Source organism: Aotus nancymaae, unplaced genomic scaffold, assembly GCF_030222135.1.
Source record: "Aotus nancymaae isolate 86718 unplaced genomic scaffold, 86718_ANA_hifiasm-v0.15.2.pri h1tg000057l, whole genome shotgun sequence".
Lineage (NCBI taxonomy): Eukaryota > Metazoa > Chordata > Mammalia > Primates > Aotidae > Aotus > Aotus nancymaae.
In genome coordinates this window covers 6,291,203-6,311,844 of record NW_026988471.1, presented here as the reverse complement: position 1 = coordinate 6,311,844, position 20,642 = coordinate 6,291,203, and the positions used below count along the sequence as shown (strand labels likewise).

General features: G+C 47.9%; 1 protein-coding gene across 5 annotated transcripts in view; it reads right to left on the bottom strand.

Annotated features, from left to right (window-relative positions):
* The window catches only part of RNF144A (ring finger protein 144A), a 321,607-nt gene that overhangs the window by 185,091 nt on the left and 115,874 nt on the right, over positions 1 to 20,642 (bottom strand). For 2 of the 5 annotated variants that reach the window (XM_021667207.2, XM_012441908.3), the window contains exon 9: positions 9,302 to 13,839. The exons of the other annotated variants lie outside the window; for them this stretch is intronic. In XM_021667207.2, coding sequence (XP_021522882.1) covers positions 13,708 to 13,839 — 132 coding nt within the window. In that variant the 3' untranslated portion in view covers positions 9,302 to 13,707. Of the gene's footprint in view, positions 1 to 9,301; positions 13,840 to 20,642 lie in introns of those variants that run through there. 5 annotated transcript variants of the gene reach the window in all.

Here is a 20,642-nt window from a genome sequence, read left to right as displayed (position 1 = left end):
GGAAGCTCAACAGAAGAAAGGAAAAAGTCTCCTCATCATCTCGACCTTTTCTCAAGTCTGCCATGGCCAGTGTTTTGTTTTGTTTTGTTTTTTAATTCTTGTTTCAGAATCGAGGTGAGGTGATGCCAAGGTATAAACCATCTGCTTTCTGAGTGACACCATGAACTGCTAACTTGTGACTTCCTCTCTCCAGGGCACAGCTACAGAGGCAATAAGGCATTTTGGATGTATTTGTGTTATTTCCAATCAGGCACTGTAATTAAGCTGGACTAAGGGAGGAGTCATATGAGTGAGAACTGGGCATACCTGGGTAAGGGTGTCCTTCAGTTATTCTGAATATTGGGGGATTTAGTGATGCTCTTGGAAGTCAGCACTAAGCTCAGGAAGATCCCATGAGGTTGAAGCAGTCAGACCACACCGGAGCAGCCAGGGCAGAATGCCTTCACCTGGAAGCCAGGCTCCTGGGGATGAACAGCTAAGCAGTCCCCAGCAACACAAGGGCCAGGCACCCACCCTCCTTCCAGCACCCATGAAAACAAGTCAAATAGCTCAGGCACCCACCCACCCTCCAGCACCCCTAAAAGCAGGCCAAATGGTTCAGGCACACACCCACCCTCCATCACCCTGAAAAGCAGGCCAAATGGCTCAGGCACACACCCACCCTCCATCACCCCTAAAAGCAGGTCAAATAGCTCAGGCACACACCCAACCTCCATCACCCCGAAAAGCAGGCCAAATGGCTCAGGCACCCACCCACCCTCCATCACCCCTAAAAGCAGGCCAAATAGCTCAGGCACACACCCACCCTCCAGCACCCTGAAAAGCAGGCCAAATGGCTCAGGCACCCACCCACCCTCCATCACCCCTGAAAGCAGGCCAAATGGCTCAGGCACCCACCCACCCTCCAGCACCCCGAAAAGCAAGCCAAATAGCTCAGGCACCCACCCACCCTCCAGCACCCTGAAAAGCAGGCCAAATGACTCAGCCAACAAGGGAGCGCCCTCTGAAATGTAACCTTCCTTGATCTCAACTGTCTTTTTACTGTTGCTTGTTACTTTCCACTCTACGGGCTGGGCATAGACCCCCATCTCCTCTTCCCTGCTCCGGCGGCTTCCTACCTCCTGTCCTGGCCCTCATCCTCTGCATCCAAGCTCCCCTACGTGCACCTGCCGTGGTGCAGGCAAAGTTCACATTTTATTGTGTCAGGGTCATTGTCAGGGTTACCACCGGCAGGGGACTGTCCTGCAGACTCAGACTCAGTGACAGATGAATAACGTACACTCAAACACAGAATACAGTGGAAGAGTGAGCTGGGGTGTCCGGGCCACTCAATAGAAGGAGTTAATGGCAGCCAGCCTTAAGCAGAGGCTTTTATTTAGTATATCAAAGGGCAAGGGTCTTTGGATAACAACCATTAGAGGGCAATTAACTTCAGCTGACCCCCTGAGTAGAGGGCAGTTAAGCACCTGCAGATGATCAAAGGTTTTGCTAATGGAGGTGGGGTAAACAGACTTATCCGGAGAAACTTTTTACAATTTCTAGTATTTACTGTCCTAATGCCCTAGGGTAAGAGCCTGTGCCTTCGACCCATTAAATCATTACAAGCTATGTAAACCTTTGGCCTTCCAAAAAGGTTTGTGACTACTCCCTAAAGCTATCTCTAATATTTTTCCTTTAATGTTTTTGCCACCACTCTGAGTGAACCCCTACATGTCAGCACCAGCCTTACCCCAAAATCCTCCAGCCTGGCTTGAACCTTAAACGTCGGTCCCCTCTGTCTCTTACAGGTCTACCCCATCCACCTGCTCCACTTCCAATCCCCTCAGGCCTACTGGAGCTAAGCTCTGCCCTGAAGGTTTGCCAAGCTCTCTCAGGGCGTCTGTGGGCGGGAGTGTTTGGGCCGTTTCATTCGCTCCCCATCTGTGCTCTGAGCAAGCCCCTGCTTTCTCTATCCCCCTGACCCCAATTCCATCTCCTCTGGGAGTTTGCTGTGACTTCTGCAAGGGGTGGAGCTCCTCTCTGCTCCCAGCTTGGGTGTGGTCCTAATTCTTTTACTAATGCTTCTCAGGTCGGAAATGTGAACCTGGGGTGACACTGTGAAATGAATGACCCTAAGGCAAGAGGCTTTAAGCCCTCTGTCACACTCCTGTAAGGGCTGCTGGAGGGCGCCTCAGCTTTGCAGCACCAGCACTGGGAAGGCACCCGCTGTTTAGCCAGCTAGGGAAGGAGACGTCCAAAATGGCTGAGACGTCTCCTTCCCCGGAGGAGTTAGGAGAAAACTCTGCTTCTCCAAGCTGTCGCGGTAGGCCTGACGCTGTCAGGGAGGCCCGCAGACACCCGGGAGTTTAATTGTCTCTATGTGACGCTGTGCTTTAGTGGTCACATTCCATGTCCACTCTCATGATCTGCTTCTGCACCTGGTTTCTTTTCTTAGAAGAGATAATCAGTAAAAGTAACGTAAATCTTAATGTCTTTGTTCTTTCTTCATAAGTATGGGAAAGTGCTGACGCATTGTTCTCCTTACCTCATCTTGGCTACCTGAAAGTCTTGAGCCCCTACCTGTATGACACGTGATGTACGTGACCCTATCACTGCCACGCCCTATCTACCCCCTGCCCCCAGATGTGCAACTCAATAAAATCGAGAGCGTCCAGGCATTCGGGCTACGGTCGGACTCTGAGCTTTTGTTGGCAGTGGACCCTCAGGCCCAAACTCTGTGTGTCTTGTGTCTTTTATTTCTACAATTTCTTATCTCCACACCAGCGGGGAGGGGCTCACAGGACCCTGTAGGGCTGGATCCTACAGCCATGGTTCAATTATCTCCACCTGGCCCCACCCTTGACACGTGGGGATTGTTATAATTCAAGATGAGATTTGGGTGGGGACACAGCCAAACTATGTCAGGAGCTGAACTGAGGACAGGGAACCAGGTCCTACTCACTGGTGAATCCATCTCCCAGGAAAGGCAAACTGTCCTTCCTTCAAAGTCACGTCCAGCTTCCAACTGCAACCAAGTGAGAAGACTTGGTATTGAATGCATTTTTGACTGGAAAACCTGGGAAGATTGTGCTTTTTCCCCTTATGACTTTCATCACACATCCTGTCCCTAGCATTTGCAAACGCCGTTGCTTTTGGACGGCCTTCCCTCCTAAGCCTCGTTCAGCCTTGCCTCCGGAGCTTCCCACAGCACACATTTTTTGCAGGTGCATTTGCTTGTCTTTGCAAGAAAGAAGCTCACTTTGCTGGAACTTTCTTTCCTCCGTTCCTCTTCATCATCCGCATCTCCTCGTTGGTGTTTGTAATAACTCCCAGCTTAGTATCATCTGCAAGTTTCATTAACCTGCTGATTCCTTTGTCATTAATAAAAACAATAGATTATTATTTAACATTTATTGTGCACCAACAATGTATGAAAAGTTGTGTGGAATCCAGAAATGGATCTGCTCTGACCGCAACCTCACCTTTGTGTCTTTGAAAACTCAACAGCTGAGCGCAGTTGACTGTCCTCTTCATCCTTTGTGGATTCCAAGAGACTCCTTTTTCAGGATCTTGTGTGCCAGGTGGAATCAGCAAACAAAATCTCCAGAGGTTTTCTCTCCTGAGTGTGAACGATGTTACCTAATCAGCCATTTCTCATCCATTGCTCTCACCATTGATCAATAATTTATATACAGCCAATTTCACCTCATTCCTGGACTTGAACCACATGAACAGTTACTTTGGAAGCGTCATTTGCTCAGTCAAGTGACAAATGTTTGTTGAGCACTGACTATGCTCAGCCGCTGTGCTGGTGCTTCTGAAAATGCAATACCTTCCTATCTGTCTTTCTCATCTCTTACCTTCCTCTGCCTGGAAGTCCAGCCCCACCCCCACAGCCCAGCTGAAAACTATTCGGCCTCCAGCACTCATCTCAGAGGATTAGCTTCACACAGGGAGCATTCCCAGACCCTGCCTCCCTCCAGGTGCAGTCATCCATTCCTCCTCTGTGATCCTATAGGGCCTCACAAACCCTCCCATAGGAGTGTAATTGTCTACGCTGTAAATCCTACCACACCCTGAGCCCTGGGGAGAGAGGGGCTGGGAGGCTTTGCATCTCCATCATTCTTAGTTGCCGTGGGTTTCTGCAGAGTACTATCCAATGAAGAGCCTATGGCACCCAAGACAGCTGTGTTTAGCCGCTGCTTGGCTTTAGGTGAAAGTGAATCTCTTGCACAAGGCTGAGTGGACTGCACCGGCTCAGAGGTAAGAATCTCCGCAGTTTTCAATGTCTATTTGGCTCTTAGATTAATTCTATTTCAGATTGTGGGAATGTTAATTTCCAAGGTGACCCTTTCCTACGAAGTACTTTGCTGCCATAAAAACATGGCTTAGAAAGGTCCCCACGCTATGGTCATCCCCCTAATTCCAAGCAAGGCGGCCCCTGCTGCAGCCTCCCTGAGGCCCTTTCTGCAGGGAGGGTCTTCCGGGCACTCTCGGCCCACCCTTGCCCTTCACGTGGTTTTGGGTGTCTTACTGAACCCTGGGTGTGTTCCTATAGGCTGTGGGGTGGGCCAGGCTCCAGGGTCTACTCATTGCTTGTTACAGGGTAAGACTCTTAACGATTCTGAGCCTTAATTTTCTTGTGTGTAAAGTGAAAACTTGTGACAATAACAGTTCATGTCCCAAGGTGACTTTGATTATTAGTTTCTCCTCTGAACAAAATGTTGATCCAGGAAGCACAACGTTTGTGCTGCAATGGGCACCGTCTCCCACCTGATATTGGTCCCCTGGAAGGTCCTTGGGTATGCGATTGATTATCTGAAGGTGGAGATGAGCCCTGTTTTGTCTGTAGTCTCTGAAATCGTCTGAGATAGTATGGGTGTGCCTGAGAGCAACTATTCCCCCGCTCAGGATTCCCTGAGCTCATTTTTCTCATTCATCTTGCTGTCTTGAAAACAGGAAGGATTGGGTTTTCTTCCCCTGGGATATGATCTTCAGATGAAGGGTGTAAACTCTCCCAGGAACAGAAAGGAAACCACCCCGTATGGCTGAGAGATTCTCTGCATGTCAGTCGGGGTAAAACAGGAAGGGAAGCAGCTCAGGGAAGCCATGTGGTGGGAAGAACACTGGCCCCCCGCATAGGGCAGACCTGGGTTCCTGGCTTTACGGACCACTTATCCTTGGTGTGACTTGAGGCAAATGAGCCTCTTCAAGCCCCAGTGATATGAAGATGATAAGACTGGCAGCTTTGTGAGCATTAAACACAACCCATGGAAAGCAGTGAGCAAGTGCCTGGCTCAGAAGAGGTTCTCAGTTCACAATAGGATTTCTTCCAAGCGACAGTGAGGCTTTTGCTTCTAGACTGTCTACAGCTCAAGTGTAAGGCTTTTTGTAGCTGAACATCCCAAGTGACTGAACATTCTCCCTGATATGGTTTGGCTGTGTCCCCACCAAAATCTCAACTGGAATTGTATCTCTCAGAATTCCCACATGTTGCGGGAGGCACCCGGGGGAGGTAATTGAATCATGGGGGCCCGTCTTTCCTGCGCTATTCTCATCATAGTGGGTAAGTCTCACGAGATCTGATGGGTTTATCAGGGGTTTCTGCTTTTGCTTCTTCCTCATTTGTCTCTTGCCACCGCCATGTAAGAAGAGCCTTTCACCTCCCGCCATGACTCTGAGGCCTCCCCAGCCATGAGCAACTGTAAGTCCAATTAAACCTCTTTTTCTTCCCAGTCTCAGATATGTCTCTATCGGCAGTGAGAAAACGGACTAATATGCTCCCCAAACTACAAATACATTCATACACACACTCACACGCATAGACACATACTTCACACACAGGCACACTCACACATGTGCTTCACACAGGCTCTTGCACACGCACCTCCCCGGGAGCAGGAGTTTAATTCCTTTATCTGACAAGCATTCAGTAAGTCACCACTATGTGTCCAATAACAGCAGGGGCTGAGGAGGCAAATATGAAAACCTATTTACAATGTTCATTTCCTAAATCCCTGGATAAAATGAACATGGAGTCCAACTGTCAGAAGCTTTTCAAATGTATTCCCTTTTGCATTTTGGGCTTTTTATAAAAGTTGTGATAAGCTGAGAAATTCTGAGAAGTGAGAAAAGACTACTCCTTTTTGGATTTTTCTTGTGCAGTAGAAACACATCATCTGTACTCACATTCTGAATGAATTTTGTAAGTCAGTGAGAAAAAAAAACTAAGAATAAATAAAAATATATTTGAAGGCCAGGCTTGGTGACTTTTGCTTGTAATCCCAGCACTTTGGGAGGCCGAGGAGGGTGGATCATGAGGTCAGGAGTTCAAGACCAGCCTGGCCAAGATGGTGAAACCCTGTCTCTACTAAAAATACAAAAATCAGCTGGGCATGATGGCAGGTGCTTGCAATCCCAACTACTCAGGAGGCTGAGGCAGAAAATTGCTTGAACCCAGGAGGTGGAGGTTGCAGTGAGCCAAGATGGTGCCACTGCACTCCAGCCTGGGTGATAGAATGAAACTCCATTAAAAAAAAAACAAAACAGATAATTACCCAGGAGAACAAGTGAATGATTTTTTGATACTGCAAATTCAGATTTTCCAATATAATAAAATGTACTCCATTTCCTTTGCATTAACCACAGGCTGTAGCACAACCACTTCCTGGCACCCCTGGGCAGCATGAGCCACGATGCGAGCTGTTCATTTCTCAGGTCCTACAATGAAAACAGGAGGGAAGAGGGTCCTGCTGTGCTTGAAGCAGGAGTGCTGAGCAGTTATCGCTACTGGGGAGGAGCCACATCCACATTCACAGTGGAACTGCACGAGCAACTTAACATATCACCAAAATGTACTCTACAGCTTCCTTGTCGTTCCCTCACGTATCCTGAGAAAAAATCCTGTGCGGGACTTTTTATCCCAATTTTCAAAGAGGAATTACAGGTGCTCCCAGGCTGAGTCACAGGCACGAGAAGTCACCTCGTGCAATGTGGCTGCTCCCAGGCTGAGTGAGTCACAGGCACGGGAAGTCACCTCGTGCAGTGTGGCTCCAGCCTTTCCTCCTACAGCAGCCACGGCAGCTCTCTTCATCCTGCTGCTCTGTGGCTCATTCAATGTTGGCTTCATCCAAAATGCACATCTTGGGTGACTTTAGCTAGAGAAAAGCAGGTAGCACACCTTAGGTCATGGGCAGCAATTGCTGTTTCTCAATGGCTGAGTTGCTCACTGGTACAGACAGAGCTGAGCTGAGCACTGGACACTATCTTGTGGTCAAGCCACATAGGCAGTTATATTCTCTCGTGTAACTCCTGGAAACAAGGTCAAGTTTAGAATAACCTTCCAGAGAAGCACCTGCTGTCAAAGTCAGTGCCATTCCCACCCTCTATGCCCTGTAATTTGGGTTCCTCTAAGAGTCTCTGTTTAATGTTGATAAGACTCTGCCGACAATTTTTTTTTCAATTTTTAGAAACAAATATATGTATCTATGTAGACAGAGAAATATGGATTTATTTTGCTTAAAAGTAATCGTTTTTTGGCAGTGTTTTCTGGGAGCAATCCCTACATTCCAGGTCAGCTTGAAGAATTGATGTGCAACCCAGCGTTAGGGAGGGACTGCTTCTGGACTGCACCCGAGGCAGCACCGCTGCAAAGGAGCCCCACCACCTGCTGTTCCCGTCCACCTTCTCCGGTTGGCCTCCCTGGGGCCCGATGGCCCACTCAGAGTCTGTGCTCTCTCCTATGGAGGTGAGTTGTGTTCCCCACAAACAATGTTCAAGTCCTAACTCCTAGAACCTGTGAATGTGACCTTATTTGTAAATAGGGTCTTTCCAGATTATTGAGTGAAGATGTGGTATCAGGGCAGGCTCTCATCCAATATGACTTTGCCCTTATATGAAGGAGCCATGTCCACAGGCATGCACACAGGGAGAACGCCATGGGAACCTGCAGGCAGAGACTGGGGGTGCATCGACCAGCCAAGGAACACCAAGGACTGCCAGCAGCACCAGAAGATTGCAGAGTGACACAGGCATCCTCCTTACTGCTGTCCGAAGAATCCAGCCCTGCAGATACTTGAACCTTCAGTTTCCAACCTCCAGAACTGGGAGATAGTAAACTCTGTTGTTTTAACCCCCAGTGTGTGGTCCTTTGGGGCAGCAGCCCTGGGACCCTAACCCGCTCCTCCCGTACAGCCTTTATCATGAAGGTCAGGTTCCTGAGCTGGGCATCCTGTGCCCCCCACCAGGTCAGACACTTGAGTAACTCTCCGACCCCGACACGCCAGCCAGACCAAACTCCATGCGTTTGTTGAACTGGGCCCTTCCTTTGAACACACGTCTCAGTTGTTCTTGGCTAGTTCCTACTTGTCTGCAAGACCGAGCTCATGCACGACATCCTCTGGACAGCTTTCCCTGACCTTCAGGCCTGGCTGAAAGGACTATGCTTTCTGTGTCTGCAAAGCCTGCTGAGCACGCGTCTACCATTGAACTTATTACACTTTCTTATGATCATTGTTTATAACTGATAAACAATTGATTTTTATCGATTATCAAATATAATTGATAACTGACTTATCTGTCAACCCCTTGAGACTAAGAGCTCCTTGAGGGCAGGTATATTGAGTCTTTTCACTATGGATCACCAGTTAACAAAATCCACTTCCTTAATGTGTACCTGAAGATATAAAGGGTGGCTTTTAAATTTAAAAGCAGGACAAGGAACCAATTGCTTATTCCAGACTTTGGAGACATATGAACGCATGAGGTACAGATTCTCCTACAAAGCTGGAGTGAGACGAATGAAAATCACGGTAAACCACCACATCTTCAGCTCATTATTATTTCTCCTACGAAATGAAAAGGATCCATATTTATTCCACTTTTTCCCCCCGGCAGAGAAAAGATGCATGCTGATTTTCATGATGCATCCCACAGAATGTGACACGTTTGTAAGGCACTCGTCTTTGTGGATGGAGGCAGAGCGCCCTAAGAGGGGATGAATGGCTTCCTGATGCTGCAGTACCGGTTTGGCACCACAAGAGGGAGCTAGGAATGGCTGGACGTGTTGATTTCACTCACCGAACCAAGTAATTTTGGCATCCAAGAGTCGAGAACATTCCTAAAACAGAAAATCTCAGAGTACCAGAGCTGTTTTCCCAGTGATATAAGATCCCTCCCCTGCCTCTCCCTTCCTCCCTCCACCCCTAGTTCCCATATTGAATATTTTCAATCTTCAATAGATTAAATATTGAAAATGGAAGGTAGAACATTTCCCATCTTCAGGCCAATAGTCAAACAAGCATCTACAAAAGACGGAGCCACGCAGGGTTCACAAAAGTCACCTGTATTCCAGACAAAATATCTTTAAAAAGGAATCCCTGCTAAAGCGGGGGACAAACTACGTAAGACACAATACATTTAAAATATGTATTGAAATTACAAATCAAACTTTTTCCATATGATTCCAGAGTACAAAACACAACATTAAAAGGCATTCAAACAGCTCTTTTATACATCACAGTGTTAGTGGCACAAAATGTACTGACATTTCAAAAACACAAATCAAATCTGTTTTGATTTTGTTTTACCACCACTTGTCAAATACATAACGTATACATGTGCATGACTCATTCATGCATATTTTTATACAAGATTAAAATACACCCATAGTAAAGTCAGCAAAGAAGGAAAGAAAGGGCAGGCATGGGGCACGTAGCCACCCCTCACTGAAGGCTCCTGGAATTGTGGAAGACAGAATTGCACAAATCAAAGGGAGGGTGGAGACCCGGGGTTTTTCAACGTCAAGACAGCATGCTCTCCTAGTTGTGAAGCATTAGCGAACAGATTTGAATGCAGGCCCCATTTGTTCCATTTGTTGTTTTTGGTAAGACCAGTCATAATCCCTTCATTGTGTTTATTTTCATAAGGGCTTAGGTTAATTATCAGAAATAAACAAGCTTTGGTATTTTTTAAAGAGAACTTCATGAAGCTTTACACATGCAAAATGTTTTCCCTTGATGATCTCATTGTGATTTATATATATACACAGGTGTGCTCACTAAGAAATGAGAATCTGAGACACACGCACAAAGCCCCTCCTGGATCCTTTTGATCCCCTAATTTTTAAAGACTAGCAAGAAAGTTTTCTCTTCTAAATTTGTAAAACGACTTCTAACTTTTGCAATAGAAATGAAAACAATAAACTTACCTTGAAGTAATTTTTGCATCTCTGACAGTCCCTCCCACGGGCCCTATGTTCCAATCAGGAAATGGTCTGCGCCCTAAACTGGCTTTATGGAATAATATGTTGTCAAGATCATTTGTTCCCCTTTAAGAAAATAGGCCAGGTGTGGTGGCTCATGCCTGTAATTCCAGCACTTTGGGATGCTGAAGTGGGCGGGTCACCTGAGGTCAGGAGTTTGAGACCAGCCTGGTCAACATGGTGAAACCCCGTCTCTACTGAAAATACAAAAATTATCTGGGCATGGTGGCTGCCACCTGTAATCCCAACTACTTGGGAGGCTGAGGCAGAAAAATCACTTGAACCTGGGAGGCAGAGGTTGCAGTGAGCCGAGATGGTGCCATGGTACTCCAGCCTGGCAACAAGAGCCAAACTCCACCTCAAAAGAAAGAAAATGCCAGAGGTGGCAGATGCTGGTTCCTCTTTCCTCTGTCCACAGCTACTCTTGTGAGTTGAGGAGGAAGAACTAATTTGGGCAGTTATTCATGCAATCCAAGGCTTTGTTTATGCTCAGATCCTAAGTCAGTCTCTACTACGTGATCATCTGTGATGACTGCATCTCTGCAAGGTGCTGGCTTCCTGTGAGGGTGCACAGCTCATCTGGCTGAGCTATGGACTACACAGCAGAGCCAGACTAAGAGGTCAGGCGTGTCCGGCAAATCCTCCAAATGTGGTCAGGCATACTGAAGGCCCTCGGATAAGCCACAGGTCCACCCCACCTGGACAGCAGTACAGCGGCTGTGGCTGTCTAAGGGCCCTCACCCCTTACTCCCCAATTTAAAGACCTCTTAAGGAACACATGCCACATGCTGCCGGGGTTTCGGAATGAACACCATCTGTAAAAGTGAATGTCACTTTTCAGTTGAGACAAATTATGCTGCTTAATGGGAATAGGTCCATTCACTCAATGTAGAACTCCCCAAGTTTTACTGGGGAGTGATGGCAAGACCAAAGTCCAAGGTGAGAGCCATCTTCCAGTGTGCTATTTACATTTTATATCAAGCAGGGTTGATACTGAATTCCCATAAGAGTATGGCATTCCTTACTAAAACAGAAGGAAATGCGAGTTTATGTATCTCAGAGGGCATTGCTGGCATTTATAAAGAAAATGGACAATTTTAATTTTACAACTAGATCAAAATGAGCAAATGGAGGCATGCATCATACAAAAAGTCAGAGCCAGTAGGTGCTAATTTGACTGCCCCTGGCTGGCCCCAGAATCTCTGTGGTCCCTATCTGGGTTGAACTACGTGCTTGTGAAACACATCAGAGGCGAAGGCACAAGGACGGCTGGGGCTACAGATGTGCATGACTGGGCCCGAGACTCCTCGGTGAACAGCCTGCCCCTCTAGAAATAAGGTGATGTGAGATCTAGCCTTAGGATGCAACCTTTCCAAAGGCTCCGACTCTCATCTTGAGGATGGGGGCTGCTGTGTGGGCTCGTGCAATGGGCAGCAGGAATTTCAGGCAGGAAGGATGAGCATAGGGTGGAGGCCTCTCCTGGGGACCACTGGACACAGGGCCACAGGCCTGCCATGTGTGCTGGGCACTTTAAAGGGCAGAGCTGGACAGCTGCATCCACATATCACAGGCTGAGGGTTCAAGCCCAGCCAACGACTCCTGAAGGAGTTGCCACCCATCTCCAGAAACGCTCTTCTACCTCTAGATACCGTCACAGCAGCACAGACCACAGACAGCCGCAGCCCAGGCTTCATCCAGAAAGGGAGTCACAGGCATGTTCTTAGTCACTAAATTCATACAGTGCAATTACAAGGGGAGCTTTCTGAATGTAATTTTGACACAGAGGGATTTTCCAAATGGCTCCAGTTTCATAAGGAAAATCAACACTAGAGGTGAAGAGTGAGGTGATGCTGTCTCCTCTAGGACTTAGATGTTGGAAAATAAGAAATAAATTTCTAACCAGGGAAAGTAAACTAGGACCTGAGACTGACACTCAAATGCAGAAGTCAAACACATGAAGCGACATTTTAAAAATGTGCTTGTGATGAGCAAATAACTGAGATAAAAGGATTTTGTTTTTGTTTTACTTCTTTACAGAATGTGTAATAAGATGTTTCAAATCCCACTGTAATACATCTACAATAGTTGCTTGTTATTTTCAGAAGGTTTAAGTTCAATGCAGTTTGCTTTTTAAAAGCACCTGCGGCTTTTAGAAGTAGATTCTCTTTAAAAAATACACGTTCTCCACTTTTCAGAGTCCATTGGTGGAGTAATGTGTGTGTCTCCTTATTCATCCCTGCACCCTGCTGCCGTGGAAATGGACACACACAGCCCTGTAAAAGATCAAGTGCTGAAATCCTCACATTAAAACTAAATGAAATGGGAGGGTTTCCCCCCAGCAGGAGCAAAATGGTTAGCAACAGGACTTGGAACTGTGTAAGATACACGATTTCTCAAAATGGCTAAAGCATTTTAAAAATGTGGAAATCTGGTCGGCTCCTCCCTAATGCCCAGAGTCCTCCAGCCTCTGCCAGGAGGCCATGGGTCTGCGTATCAGTAACGCTGCTTTCTTTACTGTCTACCTGAAGACGGAGGCCAGAGGCCAGATCGCGGCGATTCAGAGGAGAGCCATTTCCGAGCAAAGCAGTTGGACTGAAAACAATAAAAAGCATGTGCTGCTACCTCGCTGAGAAGGGATGAGACCCAAGAGCTGAAAACAACAAAAGGCAAATCTAATGGAGATGAGATGTTCCTCTAAACATGTCAATATTTTCAAGGAAAATGCAACAATACAGGAACTACGTTTGTAACAGTACATAGCTTACAGCGTCCAAAAAGTTATTACAGCAAGTTTCAAGAAAAACACAAAGAGTGCATAAGGCTTTCTAAATCTCCTGAAAAGTCGTTTAACTATAACTTCTTAAAATGCACATTTCAAGAAAGGCATAGGATGGTTTATATGCACCTTGTTGATTTTCACTACTCAGTTGGGGAAAAAAAAATGCCTTCTAAAAAGGATTTTACTAAATGCCATTAGTAATAAAAACAGTTGTCATAAACAGAGTGCTTTTCTCAAGCTGGAATAATCAGATTCTGTCTGAAGAGAGTCGCAATCCTTAAAAGACTTCTTCAACAACATGGTGTCATCTTGAAGCCAAGGAGGAGACGAAGAACGTTTTGTAAGAGAAAGTCTCTTAGGCGACCCCCAGACATGCCTAGTCTACCACAGAGAGAAGGCTGCCTGGTGCGCTTCTCACAGCACCTCCCTGTCATCTGCAGAGGATGATCTGTGGGGATGTGCCCTACCCACACCTGCCTCGCCCTCCCCACACCTAGGTGACCACACCTGGGGCCTCAGCGAACGTTGTGACATCGGTCCCTGAAATCACGGCGTCCAGCCTGACACTGTGAAGCTCAATGGGGCACATAAGGCAAGAAAGATGTTTAGTGAGAGGGGGACGGCGGGGAGGGGTGGGGGAGAGCCGCACTTCCCGGAGGCAGGGATTTGTTCCGGCATCGTGCTGCCTCTAGGTGGGCAACGGGTCGTCATCACCTTTACTGCACTTGCACTTGCAGCAAAGTACAAAGGGAGTGGCCAGGAGTAGGAAAGGTGAGGCCACCAAGAGCAGGAGCCCAAAGCCAGCAAAAATGCCCACGACCTGGAAGAAAGAAACAAAGGGGTAGAGGTAAGGAGGGCTGGTCTGTAGGCTCCAGAGCTGAAGTGTAAACTACACAACCACCTACCCATACATCCACCCATCCATCCATCCACCCATCCAGCCATCATCTACCCATTCATCCATTAACCATCATCTATCCATCCATCCACCCACCCACCCACCCATCCATCTGGCCATCCATCGATCTACCCATCTAGCCATCATCTACCCATTCATCTGTTAACCATCATCCATCTATCCATCCATCCACCCATCCATTCACCCACCCACCCACCAACCCATCCATCCATCCATCTAGCCATCCACCCACCCATCCATCTGGCCATCCATCCATCTACCCATCTAGCCATCATCTACCCATTCACCCATTAACCATCATCCATCTATCCATCCATCTATCCATCCATCCACCCACCCACCCATCCATCTGGCCATCTATCCATCTACCCATCTAGCCATCATCTACCCATTCATCTATTAACCATCATCCATCTATCCATCCATCCACCCATCCATTCACCCACCCACCCACCCACCCACCAACCCATCCATCCATCCATCTAGCCATCCACCCACCCATTCATCTGGCCATCCATCCATCTACCCATCTAGCCATCATCTACCCATTCACCCATTAACCATCATCCATCCATTCATCCATCCATCCATCCCTATTCATCATCCACCCTATCCATCTAACTATTATCCACCTGTTCATCTACCCATCCACACTCATCCATCTATCCACCCATTCGTCCATCCATCTACCCACTCACCCACCCATCTATTTATTCATCTACCCATCCAACCATCCATCCATCTAAACCACCATCCATCTTCCTACCAATTCACCAGTCTATGCCCTTCCATTCATACACCCACCAACCCATGTACCCACCCATCTACTCATCTACCCACTGTATATCCATCCATTCACTATAAATTCTTCCCTTCATTTTCCCCTCATTCTTCCTTTCCCTTCCTTCCCTTTCTCCACCCTTTTCCATCTAAGCACCCAAACATCCATACATCTATATATCCAATTAACTAACCAGTTTCCTCTCAGCTACTACCCTGACCCAGACACTGCCCTTGATGCTGCAGATACAGAGCTGCACATGTCTTGGTCCTCAAGGAAGACTCTGTCTGGCATAAAAAGACTGAGATCTAATAAACTGATAATAAGACATTCTACAGAAACTGCCATCAGCTTCCAGGGGTGAATGCCACCCCCTCAGAGTGACAGACACCTACATTTGCTGGGGGAAAGGTCGGTTTCCAATGGCTGTGGCTGAGATCATGGAGACAAGCAGGTTGTTATTACAGAAGAAATACTGGAATAGGGCATTTCCAACGAGAAAATAGAAAAGACGCAGGCATAGTGCATCAGAGAATGACCTGGACCCTGTCCTTCCTGGAGCTTAAAGCCCAGTACTGACTGTTACGTATTTTGATTTTTGTTTTAAAACATGTTTATCCCTAGTTTTGAATAAAGGCTAAAAGAAATAAGCCTCAAATGCAGACATGCCATCATCTGAGTCAGGTGGCATGGCCGGTCAAAGGGGCACAGAGCCGGCTTTCCAGCCAGCCTTGCCATTGGCATAGTCTGACCCAAGCACGCAGCCTGCAGAACTGATGGAAGACGGGGCTAGACCGCCACCTAGCGTTCAGAGTGGCCAGTAAACGCAAGCACCAGCACATCATTCCCACTCAGCCTTCACTTCTCCCCGGCTCTGTTTTCTCACGGATAAAATAAACAAATGAAGTAAAAGATCTCTATGGGCCATTACCAGCTCTCAAATGTGATACCCTACTAAAGCATCCCAGATGTGTGGAAGAAAGTATACCTTGACTTAGATTTCTCCTGAAAGTCCACACCAATGCGCACACACACACACACACACACACATACGTGCATACATTTTGCATTTAATAAATTATGTCATGTTGCATTTATACATTAGATTCGGCTAATGCTGGGAATCCATGCTTGCTGCCCAGTTGGCTACGTTCATTTGTCTGAACATTTCATCAGCGGTGACATTATCCAGTGTGAATTCGGGTCATGCCTTATTGAAATCATGTGCACGCTGATATGCAGAACGCATAAAACATGCAGTAAGCTCTTCTTTATTTGAAGGGCACACTTGAGCAACCTCAATTACCTGGCACACAACTGTCTGTCTTGAAGGAGCCACACATTCTTTGCAGTCAAAATGATGCCAAAATCCTTGACCAAATGATCACATTCCTGGCCAGTCACACATCATCTTCTCCTTTCACTCAGTCCACCTCATCTCTAAAGTTGCCGGCTGTTTGAAAAGTTGGGTTACCCAACCTATTGCCAATTGGTGACAGGCAGATACAGGTGGTGCCAGAGTTATGCAGCCAGCAGTGAAAAATGAGACAGAAAGCAAATAATATCACAAAACAGAAAGAATCACTGGGTGTGTGTGCTGTGGATGTGTGTCAGATACTTGATCACAGAAGGCAGAGGGACGGGTAAACGGTTTCAGGCTCCTGAGGATCTGCACAGCACAGCTTTGTTCGTACTGGCAAACCCTGAGATTTAAAGGAACAGTTAGCCCTTCCCGTGAAGCTTCTTAAATGTATGCTACTTAAAGCCAGAACACCTTTCTGCAAACCATTGTGAGTTTCCATGCACAGCTCGGCACCTCTCATAATAAATGTCCGACCCAGGTTCGTGGGATGAGCCAGGAAAAGAAACTGGTAATGTTCTGAATGGCTTCCCCCAGAGAATTCTTCTATAAACCACATTGAAGGGCTTAGAAAACTAAGCCAAAATCTGAGCTATGGTAAGGTGAATGGAACACTACTAATTCACCGATACTAGGCATCTGAAGGTGGCACAGAAGTGCAGAATCATGGTATCATATTTGATCCCTGGATTCTAATCCAGTCTAATTTTCTCATTTCACAGATGCGAAATCTATACCCCTATCCCAAAAAAACTTATACCCAGAGGTCCAATATTTGTTTAAAACAGACAAGAGCTGAGCATCCTGTGTAAATACAAGAGCTATCTGGTGCATATTTCACTGATCTCAGTGAGAAAGACCCTTAGAACAGTGACTGCATGTGGCTTCCAGGACACAAGCATTTCTGGAAGGAACTCCTGGTCCTTCAGCTCAGTCTCAGAAACTGTCACTGTGCACTCCTCCACGGATGTGAACACAGAGAATCAGTAATTAGCTGGCTTTAGTTAACGCCATCCTTCAGCTAAAAATGAGCTCTTGATCAGAGCTGAACTGGGGTAAAGTTTCTTCTCACGTCTCAGAAGAGAAGGAAGAGCTGGTGCTGGATAAGATCTCCCTTGTCAGATGCTGGGGTCCTGAGGAAGGCGGGTTACTCAGTGAAAATGAAATTCTCCTCCACATGACGGATGATTTCTGGGACAGCACCAGAAAAAGGCCACAAGCACTTTACGCCATCGTGTGTACAGTGAATGCACAAGAGGGCGGATGGACAGGGCACAGGTGTGGATCACAGCGCCCACGCTCACTCCAGTGACCGCACAGTCAGTCCCCATGAGACATCTGTCCACCCTGCGGCCCTGCCTTCATGGCCACTCTGCTGGTTCTCACTGCCATTTCCTTCCATAGGAGACTCTGCTATACTGAATAAAAAATGTATCACTTGGGATACAAACTGTACAAAAACTTCATGCAACAAAGACACTTCTTCCTTACAGCACTGCTGTCTCGTTAGAAAGGTCCATTTGACAAGGGCACTGGGTAAAGCTGCTCGTGGCATATAAAACCTCTGCTCCCATGAACATAATGAAACCAGCCTGCCATCTCAAGGAGACACGTTGGAATTCCCCCAGATCTCTTAGAATAATCTTACTGAGCTTCACCTCTAAAGGCAGGAAGAACCTGGGAGAAGGAACCTTTCAAAATGACACTGAACGCTGGAAATCACAGGACACTGAATTCAGGGCATGTTCTGAGTGCTGATGAGGCTTGAGTTGAGCAACTTCCTTGCGTGACAGAGAAATGCTTCCCCAGGGAGCCTATGAAACCAGACCCAGGCAAGAAGTTCTAAGCCCCGGCAGGGTCTGTGCCAGAGGGTGGCCCAGCTGACCCATTTGTAGGATGATAAAGCAATTTTGTGAGTCAAGATGAGGCTTTAGTAAACAGAGCAGAACAGAAAATGCAGGCGCCCTGGGTGGGTAATTTATGTCGACGTGGGTGTGCACGGGGATCTATATGCCTGGAACATATCTCCTTGTGGGCTGCAGTCAAGTAAGATTCCAAAGTCACTGCTCAGCACGTGCTGCAGACTGGGCTGGTTACAGTCAGGTAGCTGGAGGAGCAGGAGCTGGAGCAGAGCCTTAAAAATGGATAGGAGGAAGATAGATTGACAGAGAGAAGGAACAAAACAGAGCAAGAGAGAGAAGCAGGAGTGGAGAAGGCAGAACAGCAGGCCATCCTGAGTGGAGCTGTTCTGAGGCCACAAAGCTGGCAGATTCTGCTTTGCTGAGAGATGCAGATGAAGTTAAAATAAAGGGAGGTCAAATGTGGGGGACCAGGAGCCTCAGGAGAAGAAGTCTTCAGGTTATGCCCCATCGGAGCATTCTATTCTGCTGCTATAAAACCTTCTGTAGCTCCCTAGTGCTAAACAGACTTAAGTCTAGAGCATGATACTCCACCCTCTCCAAGTCCAATCACTACTCTGCCCCCAACTTCCCATCAGCTGCACTCCCGGAGGCCCCCCAGGGTCCCATTCTGTGCCTCTGCTCACACTGTCCTCTCCTTCAAAGCATTTTCTGCAACATCCAATATTTAGGACCTTTATGGTCTGATTTAGGTGCCACTCATTTCAAACTATTTTTCTCGAACATTCCAGCTTGCTGAATTATCAACAAGAAATAATTCTTTGCTTCTAATGCCTCACCCTGCCTTGTGATCTAGGCGTTCCCACAGCCTGGCAGGTGCACGTGCTCCAAAGGCATCTGCGGCTGCTGGGTTTCCTTCATAGCACTGCACTTGGGGGCGCACTCAGTGCTGCAGCAGACCAGGGGAAGGACAGGGCAGGAGAGATGCCAGAAGCCCGAAAACCAGGCAGGAGATGACAGAAGCGATCTCTTTACATGGACTGGTTTCCAAAAGGCAGACAGAGATGAGTCTGAGCGAAGCCGGGGCTCCTAAGGAGGTGGGCGACCACTCCAGCAGCTGCAGGCCGTCACTTGCTGCACCTTGACACTCCTGGCTGCTCTGCTTCCCAAAACACTATCGCTCCGGTCCCACTGCACTTTTGTGAACTGGAACTTTTTTTTTTTTTTTTGAGACAGTTTCGCTCTGTCGCCCAGGCTGGAGTGCAGTGGCCCGATTTGGGATCACTGCAACCTCTGCCTTCAAAGAAAAGAAGAACTCTTAGGTGCCTTTAGAGAGGTGGTGTTACTCCTATCCCTCCCTAGGAGAGAAAAAAAGTTCTTCTTGTCATTGAATGGGGACAAACAAGCTCCAAGTCATCCACTTCCACCTTCTCCTCACTAGGAGAAGAACTGGAAAATAAAGCAGCTCTCACAGCTCCTGGGATGGGGGCACAGCAACCCTTCGCTCCCTGCCCTGCCCCGTGAAGTTCCCCATGTGTAAAGAGCTACTGAAGGCATGAGGACCATCGTCCCTGTGGAGATCGCGGCAAATCAACACCCAGACAGGTCATGCACGATTTTGCCCGTGCACTACTTCCAAAGGTCGTTTTGTCCCAGGCACAGGACCGGCACCAAAGAGGTTACAAAGATGAGCAAATCAGGTCCCTGCTCTCAAGAGCACTTTTCTGTATCCTAAGAGATAAGAAGCAGATGAGCACGGGGCTATGACCAGAGCGCGCTTGTGCCATGTGGGAGGGAGGGCTCTTCTTGGATGACAATCATGCACCAGAGACTTCACGGAGGAGGACACGCCTGGACTGGGCCACAGAGGGGGTTAGAATATAGACAAGCAGAGCTGGGCAAGAACAGGACAAGAGGAAGAGAGTGATGAAGACCAAGGCGGCAGCAGCAGCTGGGGCAAAGTGGAGAGGCAGGGAGGGCATGGGCGCGGCAGCCCAGAGAAGTCCGAAGTGAGCCTGGAGGGCAGGGAAGATGCAGCCGCCGAGACCCACACTGAGGCTGTCCCAGGTTCCCAGAGCACTGGGCCTTTGGCACCTCCAGGGCACAACGGCATCAGGGTATCTAACTGCCAGCCCCACCTGAGGCCCCGGCCAGCAGCCAGATCAAGCACCAGCTGCATGGGGCGCAAGCCTGCAGGGGCTCCTGCCCAGCCTCGGAGCTGCCCCAGCTGACACCACGTGGGCCGCACGTGGGCTGGCTGGGCTGAGTCCTGTTTACACCGCAGATTCCAGAGCAAAACACATGTGAGGATGGTAAGCCTGAGCATGTGGGAGGCTCAGCACTCAGCAACAGCCAGTCAGAGTCCCTGGGGAAAGAGCTCGCTCCCACCCGGTATTCACCTTCTCTACAGGTAAACTGCCAGAGCTGGGCAATGGTCCAGGCTCTCACCAAGTTGTGACTCAGTTTCTACCAAGGTGCATACACCACGTCCACTAACACAGTGGCTGTGCAAATGCTGGGTCCCCCAAATCAGCGCCCAGTCATCCCCCTACCTACAGCCCGGGGAAAACTACACGCAGAGGAATGCAGCCGGGTGGTTTCTATGCTGTGTGGAGAGGGGGTTGTAGGTGTTATGAGTTAAATCGTGTCCCCCCAAAAAAACAATACGTGAAGTTCTAGCCCTCTAGTATCTCAGAATGTGACC